At 36.6% G+C, this 10,676-nt stretch overlaps 1 protein-coding gene across 1 annotated transcript in view; it reads right to left on the minus strand.

The window, feature by feature from the left end:
- Positions 1-10,130, minus strand: part of LOC148955360 (histone deacetylase 8-like) — a 68,195-nt gene extending 58,065 nt beyond the window's left edge. Inside the window, exons 1-2 of the mRNA XM_089101776.1 lie at positions 10,007-10,130; positions 4,358-4,577 (exon numbers count right to left, since the gene is read on the minus strand). Coding sequence (XP_088957902.1) covers positions 4,358-4,577; positions 10,007-10,084 — 298 coding nt within the window. The 5' untranslated portion in view covers positions 10,085-10,130. The remainder of the gene's footprint in view (positions 1-4,357; positions 4,578-10,006) is intronic.
- Positions 10,131-10,676: the final 546 nt, after the last annotated feature.

Consider the following 10,676-nt stretch of genomic DNA (forward strand, 5'->3'; position numbering starts at 1 on the left):
TTACTGTATATGGACTAACCACCGCTCTCTCTCCGATTGACCCCCCAAAAAATGAGTGTTACCTTAGAAACCCGTCTGGTAAGGCATGTATCGTTCGTAGTAATATGTGACTGACCCTGGTAAGCCAATGCACCGGTTAAACTACACGCATATCCATGCCTCAGGCTTGTGTAAGTACATGTGTAATCAGCGCGAATTGATGACTTACTACTAGCATGGCACCACCGAGAGTAGACGCAGCTATCCCACTCATTTTTGGAGTTTAATGAATAGTCCCCCTAATAATCAACATAAATGGAAAGAACTAAAGAAAATAAACTGAATATTTAATATATAATGATTTTAATTTGTAGAAACTTAGCAAATCGAAATTTTATTTCAATGTCATTTCTATTTTATTTTTCAATGTTGTAAACATAAAAGAAAATATTTGTAACATATTTCGTTTTCAGTAAAGCGCAAATGGCGCAATAAGCTTTGCACTTTTACGGTTGGGGATGGGAAAAAAGGGCAGTAGCCAAACTCTTGTTTGTAGCAATTTGTGTTCGTTTTAAGTTTGATTTGGACATTCAATTGAATTTTTGCTCGTTTCAAGATTTATTTATTCGTCTAAATTTGGACCTATTATCTCTATGTTTTCTATGATGGTATATTTTGATTTCTGTTCGTTTTAGGTTTCATTTATTCTTTAACAGTAATTTCCGGTCGTTTTGAGTTTGAATTATTATAGGAACTTATTTCTGCTGGTCTAAGTCAAATATGGATCTTTACTTTTCTTTGAAAAACTTTGAAAAACATTCTCTGAAGTTTCGCAATAATACAGATAATCTTTTCGAACACACTCAGAATCCAACATTCCCTCTTTTAGTAACGATAAGTCTTGCAGTTAAAAAAGGGTAAATTATATAATTTACAATCCTTGCCCTGTGGGCTTTGGGAGGCCTTGCATCCCGGAGGAAAAGTTACCAGACCTTTCGAACGAGTTTCTTAAAAAATTAGATAAGCGTTTAGGAGAGGAGACATCTAAACAGGATAAGGAGGCTTGTAGCCCTCCAATCACTTTTAAAATCCCCCTCAATATACCCAGTAAGTTTCAACTTAATATCCGCAACCGTTCCTTAGATATTGCCGATACGCTCTTTTGACAACCAGCATCAGCATATGTTTTAATTGTGTTTGGTTTTCCTCTTCAAAGTTGATGAGGGTTATGTCATCCTCATAGGCATAGTTATTTGACCTTCAGAATATTTTGAAAAAGACAACTATTTCAAAACTTTGATCGAACGTTTTTAGATAGGGCACCTAAATAGGACATGTGAGGGGACTGGTAGCCCTTCAACCAATTTAAAACATCCCCCTAAACATTTCAGCACAGTAAATTTCAACTTAATATCCTTAGTTGTTCTGAAAATATTGCAGATCTTTCTTTTTGCAGAGTGTATTTTGATTTCGATTAAAATACTCCTCAAAGTTTTCCAGAGGTTCACCTTAATACCCTTGGTCTTTTCAAAGAATAAAAACTTTCCCCCTTTCCAACTGATAAATCCTGCATGTAAACAATGGATAAATTGTAGGCTATAATTTACAATCCCTGCCCCAGGGCAGTGGGAGGCATGGCATCCCTAGCGTAGCTATTAAACCTTTTGATTAGTTTGAACAAAATGACAATTTCAAAATTTGGACCACTGTTGAGGACAGCGGACACATGAAAAGGGCAAGGGGGGACTGGTTGCCCTCGAACGTGCCCCTTCTGAGGTTTATACGACTCCTTCCACAAAAACCTTATATGTTAACAATGAGCAACTTGCATAACTTACAGCTCATGCCCTGGAGGCTGGCGGAGAGTTATCAAACGCGGAAGCTTAGTTATTTGACCTTTGCATTATTTTAAACAAAATGACTATCTCAAAATTTAGACCGGATGCATTTGGGCCAAAAAGGCATGGGGATGGGGGCTGGTCACCCTCCGATCACTTTTGACTATAAAAAGGGAACTAGAACTTCCGGCTTCAAATCGAATACCCCTCCTCCAAAGTTTCTATGACCACTCCTTCCAAAAAATTTTATATGTTAACAACGGGTAACTTGCATGACTTACAGCACTGGGGGCTGGGGGGGGGGGGGGGGTTGTCAACCTCGGAGGCAGGCAAAGTAATTGGACCTTTGAACTATTTTCAAGATAATGGTTATCTCGTTATTTTCAGCAGATACATTTGAGTAAAAAAAAGCGGGGGGGGGGGGGGAGCTGGTTGCCCTCTGATCCCTTTTGACTCTTAAAAAGGACACTAGAACTTCTGATTTTCAATCAAATAAGCCCCCTCCGAAGTTTATATGACAATCCCTTCCATATGAAGTGCCTCTGGAAAAAAATTAAAAATCTATAATAATAATACATTGAAGCATTATGGTTCTTTACTATAGGCCTATACTATATACCCCTGCATATATACCCAGTATTTGAAACCAATTTCGGAGTACTCGTAGTTAGAGATTCCAGAGATGAAGACTTTCAAAGACACCTCCTTGTGTACTATACTCAAATGCAATTTTGGTAGAAATACACATTGCTTTTTTATGACAGTAATTTTCAAACAGTTCGTGGTAACGAACAGTAAGTAAGCAGCAACGGGGCTCAATAGCCTAGTAACCGAAACTCTAAAAAAGGGAATTCTTATTTCAAATTCCTGATTTTCGGAATTGCCTGGTTGTCAAAAAAAGGGAGACACCCCCCCTAAAAGTCAAGGCATTTTAAGAAAAATCACACTATCAGATTCAGCTTATCTGAGAACCCTACTTTAGAGGTATCAAGCTCCCATCTTCAAAATGTGGAATTATGCGTGTGTTGCCAAAAGAAAGATCACACTTGCGTATTTTTTTTTGTTTTGTTTTTTTCAGGGGTGATCGCATCAAACAAGTGGTCCTATAATATCGGGAGATGGCCCATTCGAACTGAAATCGAAAGTTCTAGTGCCCTTTTTATGTGATCAAAAACGTTGGAGGGCAGCTATCCCCCTCCCATGCCTCTTTTTTCGCCAAAGTCGTTCGATCAAATAGTTTAGATATCCATTTTGTTCAGAATAGTAAAAAGGTCCAATAACTTTGCCATTGGAGATAACATGACCCCCCGCAGCCCCTTGGGGAAAGGTCTTTAAGTTATGAAATTACCCATTGTTTACCTATAGTATTTGTTATTGGAAAATATGCATACATTATTTGGGTGGGGGGATGGAAGATTTTCTGCTGGGGTGATTTTCCACGGGGAGAATTTTCCATGGAGAGGAAAGTTTCCTAGGGATAAACTCTTTGGGGGGAAATTTTACTCTGATGGATTTTGCCAGAATTCCTGTACAAAAGTCTTTTTCTTTGCCTCTCAATTTTAAATGTGGAGATGTTAATGGTAACTGTCCGGGGGTATTGTATTGCAATTTTCACCGGGATTGTATTGCCTAAAGGATATTTCTGTAGAGAGGAGCCGAATTTCCCGAAGTTATTTAAAAAATGATCAGAAATTAAATTTAAAAAAAAAACAGGTTTTTTCAACTGAAAGTAAGAAGCAACAGTAAAACTTAACACGAACAGAAATTATTACGTATAGGGGGGGGGGGGTGGTTTCCCCTCCTTAATACCTCACTCTTTACGCTAAAGTTTGAGTTTTTGTCCCAATTCTTTAAGAAAGACTCCTGAAACACATGAGTTAGTAAATTAGAACAATAAGAAGCTTTTTAAAAAGTACTAAAAAACTTTAGCGTGAAGAGCGAGGCATTGAGGAGGGAACAGCCCCCCTCATACACGTAATAATTTCTGCTCGTTTTAAGTTTTAATGTTGCTCTTTACTTTCAGTTGAAAAATTTGTTTTTTATTTAATCTCAATAAGGATCTTTTTCTGATGCTCCAGCAGACAGAGAGTGTGGACACGCAGAAATTAGAACAATCAAATAAGATTTCAGGTATAAAAGCAAGTTATGCCTAATACTTTTAAGATAGAAAGCGGAAAATCAATATAATAGCAACCTCCTCACAATTCATCAATCTTTATAACGAATTTCACACAGCGATAGCACAGGATAGAAAATTTGCTGGCTGAATACTACTTTAATGCTGTTTACAACTTAACCACAAACAAAATAAGCCAAGATACCTCTGAAGAGCTACTCTAGGAACAATTTACTAACACTCCTAAATCTCATTGGAAGGCCTAGACATCTACCTTTTTTAAAAACACTTTATCCCCCCTCCCTGAAGGTTTTGACTGTATATACCAATGAGAAAGTAATTTTAATTCCTTAGCTTTTTGAAGTTACAAAGCACTTCATCATGACACAAACACAAATACTTAGAGTTGATAAGGATATCTTACCAAGTCCATATTCAGCTGAGTCCTTAGGTAAGTCATCATCATCAGAATCTAAATCACTTTCAGCATTAGCAATTGTTGAATCATCAGCAGATTTCAAATGAGATATATAAGACTCGGAGTGGAAGGTTCTGAGATCATGCTGATTAGCTTGTTTGGGTGATATGCATGTCATCTTCTTATGTAGATCATAGGCAGCTATTAGAGTGTGAACCATTGAAGCCTATAAAGATTAATGCCTTCATTTCTAGAAGTGAAAAAAAGTGATTCAGACAGAACAAATGTTTGTAATAAAATATAAATTAGGCTATGTCTTGTGTTCCTCATTTTTAGATCTCTACGTTAATTTGTAAGAATACATCACTTCGGCCAAAACCAGTAGCATCCTCAAGGACAACCACGAGGGAAGCGGATAATAATTGTATCAGCTGCTTAGAAATATTTCCACTATTTTAGAGCATTTTAGTTTTGCAAAATAAACAATAGATCTTATTTTTGGCTTAAATCTTGAAAATTTTCAGTTATCTATTTTTATCTTTTATCATAAAAGCAAACTGTGAAATCATCCTAAACTAAAAGAGAACAGCTTGTACAAAGTCACAGATGGAGTTGACACAGAGGAACAAATAGTTGCATTTTTATTTAAACTTTCTTAGAAACAAAAAATCGTGGCATTTTTTGTTTCAAAGTAACACGTTTTTAAGAGGATTGAAAAACTCTCAATAAAGAACTAATCATATACAGTGCAGTAGCGCTGCCTAAGTAAAGAGCAAAGTAGGCACAATGGTTTTTTTTTTACCAAGGCACTTCATACAGGAGTTCACTTCGAAAGGAGCTGTTCAAAAGGAAATTGAAATTTCTAGTGCCCGTTTTAACAGTCAAAAGTGATTGGAAGGCAACCAGCCCCCTCCCCCCCCCAACCATGCTCATTATTTCTCCAAACACATCTAATCAAAATTTTGAGATAGCCATTTTGTTCAAAATAGTTAAACGGTCCAGTAGTTGTGCTGTGGAGGGTAGGGGGGGATGTCGACCCCCCCCCCGCCCCTCTCACAGCCCTCAGAGCAAGGGCTATATGTTATACTAGTTGCCCATTATTAACATATAAGGTATTTAAAGAAGGGATGGTTGTATAAACTTCGAAGGGGGCTAATTCAATTAGAAATCGGGAGTTCTATTGCCTTTTTTAATAGTCAAAAGTAACCAGAGGACAACTAGACCCCCTCCCCATGCCCTTGTTTCTCCAAATACATTCAATCAAAGTTTTGAGATAGTCATTTTGTTCAAAACAGTCCTAAGATCATATAACCATGCTTCTGGGGTTGACACATTCTCCCAGAGCCAGGGTGCAAGGGTTGTCAGTTATGCCCCAGGGGCATATGAGGTTTTGATGGAAGGGATGATTGTATAACTTTTTCAGGACTCTTATTTTATTGGAAACTAAAAGTTCTAGCTCCCTTTTAAAAATCAAAAGTGATTGGAGGGAAACTAGCCCCCCATGCCCTCTTTTCCCCAAATAGTTGTGATTAAAATTTTGAGAAGGCAATTTTGTTCATACTAGACCAAAGATCATACAGCAATGCCTCCAGGGTTGACACAGAGCCCAGAGGCAAGGGCTGACAGTTACGCACTGGGGCATGTAAGGTTTGTATGGAAGGGGTGGTCATACAAACTACAAATGGGGCTCCTTCCATTGAAAATAGAAAGTTCTAGTTCCCTTTTTAAGAGCCAAAAGTGATCAGAGAGGAATCAGCCCCTCCCCCTCACCCCTTTTCCCCTAATGCTTCCGATCAAAATTTTGAGATAGCAATTTTGTTCAAAATAGTTCGAAGGTCAAATAATTATGGTTCCGGGTTTGATGCTTCCCTCAGTCCTCGGGGGAAGGGCTGTAGGTTACGCTAGTTGCCTGTTGTTAACATATAATGTTTTTATGAAAAAGGTGGCTGTATAAAATTTAGAGGGGTATCCTTTATTTAGAAATTGAAACTCCTTGTGCCTTTTTTAAACAGTCAAGGGACCAGAGGGTTACCAGCCCCCCCCCCTCATGCCCTTTTCCCCCAAATAAATTTGATCAAAATTCTGAGATAGCCATTTTGTTCAAAATTTTTAAATGATAATACCTCAATTTTTTTTTTCATTGAAAGCAGGGATACAAAAAAGCTAATTATTTTTCATTTAAAGCAGAGATGGAAGAAAATGATATCCAATCCCTTGGAAACCATAGAAATATTTTGATAGACCCAGGCCCCCCCCCCCATCCCATCAGGACTTGTTCATTGAATTGAGTATTTTTGGATTTCTCATAGGCTACTGGCCAAATTTGACTTCTGTGTGTGCTCCCTTTTAGTCAGATTCCTTGGATTTTATTGAATAGCGCACCAAATCTATTATCTATTATTTCAACTATTATGTAAGGGTTATGAAACACCAAAGCCAATTTGTTTCTACCATATTTCTACTTCTCTTGATGAATAACAAAGAAAACCAGCATCAGCCAGCAACTTGTAAAGTTTTAAATAGCAGCAGCAGTGCACTGCTGCTGCTATTTTTGGCGCCACTACCACCAGCCTTCCTTTATTAGCATAGTGCTGGAGTCTAATTGTAAATGTATAATTTGGATATATATTTGCACATTATGGAGGGGGGGGTTAAAGTGAAGAGCTTTTGGGAATGATATAAATTAGTATTTTAGGATTTTAATAAGTTATTTTCAGAGTTTGATAGTGTTTTCTTTTGAGTTGGCCTAACTGTAGACTAATACAAAATTATCTCAATAGGTTTATACATATTCACATAACTTAACTAGGAAGACAGTAAATAGATTGCTTGATGCCTCTTTGATGTTTTTTTTTAAGTTCAATAGTTACTTATAGGACACATTCCATTTTGGGCCCTGAATGGAGCCCCAAGAGGTAACTGATTAGGCCTACCTTACCTACAGTTTTTACACAACGATATAAAGTTCAAGTTAAAAACTAATTAGATGTAAAAAGATCCCTTTTAAACAAAGCCTTAAACAACTCTCTAAGATGTTTCAGCACCCTGTTAGCAACAAAAAAGAAAAAATAGAATAAAAAAGAAAATAGGATGCATTAGTGCTAAGCTCCCCATGCAAAAATGTGATTTTCCTTGTTGTTCAAGATGATAGACTTAAGATTCCTATTTAGGGTTTCAAAAATGATGATTCCAAAAGTTTACTTTTCGGTTTGCTGTGATGCTAGTTTTTTTGAGGTTTCAGGCTCTTTTAACAAATACCTGCAAATTTGTTCAAAATAGCATTTTACTGTTTAGACTAATGAAAATAATAACTATTGTTTCTGAATCAGCTACAAATGGCAATTTTTTCTCACCAGACAGTTCAAAAAAAAAAATACCCTTTTGGTTACTAAGGACTGTTGTAAGCCCTTCAAAAGGACCAAAATAGCATTATGCCCCAAGAAAGTGATTATTAAATTGGAAAAGAGCATAAAAAAGGTGTCAAAGAATGTATTCACTTTCTTTAAAGCTAAGTTATATTATATGAATCTGAATAAATTTACTATTATCTCCCCTAGAAACTACAAATACACATTGCCTCCTTCTACTACAATCTCATGAACTGCCACCTTTTCTAAGGAACAATACAAAATTAAAGAGTAGCCTAATATTTTTGTTAGGGAGGGGGGAGGGGGTGGCTCTATGGAAGTTGAAGTTTATGAAACATATAGTGTATTTTGGGTAAGTTCATGCAACCATTAATTTTGGGCAATGTTTATATTAACAGATTATTCAGATAGCTAAGAAAAAAACTTGCCTCTACAGTCAGAATTACATCCTAAATCCAAATTTAACCTTCATTTGCATTGGAAATGAACTTTACTCCCATCCCTATACAGACCAATTCAGGGTATACACCTGTATATTAGGGGGGTTGGGAGTAAAGTTCAAACTTACCTTTATAGTCAGAATTGCATCCAGAATTTAACATTTATTTGCATCAGAAATGAACTTTACCCCACCCCTAAACCCCCTAATATGCAATTATGGGTGGGGTAAAGTTTATATCCAGTGCAAATGAATTTTGAATTTGAATTCAGGATGCAATTCTTACTTTAGAGATAAGTTTGTTTCTTAGCTATCTGAATAATCTGGTAGCATAAAAATTACCCTATTTTTCCTAGATTGCAAACCAAACAAGTCTTTATTCAAAGTCAAGGTAAAATTCAACTTTAGCTACTTTTGGCTATCTTGGAAAGGGGTCAGGTTAGGAAGATTAAACTTTTAGGGATTGGCCTACAGGCTAAAGTATGTCCCAGGAAGGTAATTTAAAGTACCTACCTCCACTCCTTCTCCCTCTAGAGTCCAGAAGTTTGCCTACATGACAGGTCTGTATCTATTGAAATTTTGAAAAAATAACATTTTACCTTAATTTTCAGTTGTCAGTTTCTTTTTCTCTGGCCTCAGTTCTGAAAATACAATGACTGTTGTTTGAGTAGAATTTTAAGCCATATCAATGCAGTAATGGATCAAAAGGGGGAAGGGGGTATGCACCCCCCCCTAAAGTAGTGTCATTTACTTAATTAACACAAGTTTGCATTAATTAAATTTGCTCCTAACACAAGTTTATCAGGTCAACCTATTTTGCCCCCTCCCCCAAAAAGAATCCTGGATCTACCCCTGTATCAATGCTTCTTTTTCAAAATTTAGGAAGTGCATTTGTATATCTTTAAAACCTTATAAATTAGGATCAAGAAAAGTTATGAAGCTGAAAACTATTTTGTTGTACTTCATTTAAGCAGAAGATCTATTTTGCAAGGTTTCAATTTTATAACACACAAATTTTTGTGTGTTTTGAAAAGATCTTGAAAAGAATCCTGGATCTGCCCCTGTATCAATGCTTCTTTTTCAAAATTTAGGAAGTGCATTTGTATATCTTTAAAACCTTATAAATTAGGATCAAGAAAAGTTGTGAAGCTGAAAACTATTTTGTTGTACTTCATTTAAGCAGAAGATCTATTTTGCAAGGTTTCACTTTTATAACACACAGATTTTGGTAAATATTTACCAAATCATATTATTGAGTAAGGAATAAAGTGAATACACCATTTGATGCCTTTTTTATGCTGATTACAAATATAATAATCATTTCTGTTGGAAATGAATTTCAGCCCCCTCCCTAACCAAACCTAACCCCCACCTCCATATGTACAAATATATATCCTGAATTGACATAAATAGGGAGGGGGGCTGAAATTCATTTCTCGTAGAAATGATTGTTATAGGCTATTTGTAATCAGCATAAAAAAGGCATCAAATGGTATACTCACTATTTGAAACTCAATAATATGATTTGGTAAATATTTACCCAGATTTTTAAAGGTCATCAAAGGTCATGATCATCTAAAGGGAGAAGGAGTGGAGGTAGGTACTTCAAGATACCTTTCCAGGATGTGCTCCAGGATAGCCTGTAGACCCATCCCTGAAAGTTTCATTTTCCTAACCTAATCCCTTTCCAGGATAGCCAAAATTAGAATTTTTATCAAAGTCAAAGCCATGTTTTTATCTGCTGCTAACATTTAGGCCTATACTACCTTGTCAAATGAACTGATGCTGTTAAGGAGTTTAGGCCTAGGCTATTCAATTTAATCAAGTACTGTGAATCTTTGAGGTTACCCTTTTTAGAACGATTGCAACTTTGTCACAAGCTTGAATAAGTTCGGGAGACAATATGTATCCAATTTTTTTGTCCATTTCTGACCATTAATTTCCAATTCCAATGTAAACCGTAACCTTTCTTCGAAATAGAAACAGCCGCCAGTTTTGAGCCATCTATGAAAAGGCTCAAAAAGGCAAATCAGGCGTATTTGAAGTGGTTTTTTTTTTAGAAAAGTCTGGTTTTCGATGAAGAATAAGCTGATTTTACTCGGACAACTTCACCTTGAAAAGCCATCATGAAGACAGGACCTCTCTTTATTGGTCCCATTTTTACCAAGATTTGAGGTATACTGAAGTCATACATCCACTTGAATCTATAATCTTCACGGTGTTCAACGAAATTATATTTCTGCTTTCACCCATTCCTGTCTTGTTTAACTTGCGAAAGAGCTCTAGTTCAATTCTGCCTAGAGACTATACTAGGAATTGACCGTGAAATCAGGGACGTAATTCGCTAGGGCCAGGGGGCAACTGCCCCTCCCAGACCTTGGTTTGTCCCCAGACCCCAGTTCAACCCCTATTGCAATTTAGTTTCTCCGAAAATCTTTTCAGAACTGAGATAAGCCTGCATAATTCAAGCATTCAAAGAAACGGCTCAGTATTCTACAATGTATTTATATACTTATCA

This window comes from Artemia sp. Qi Xiang Cuo, chromosome 2 (genome assembly GCF_049724085.1).
Source record: "Artemia sp. Qi Xiang Cuo chromosome 2, ASM4972408v1, whole genome shotgun sequence".
In the NCBI taxonomy this organism is placed as follows: domain Eukaryota; kingdom Metazoa; phylum Arthropoda; class Branchiopoda; order Anostraca; family Artemiidae; genus Artemia; species Artemia sp. Qi Xiang Cuo.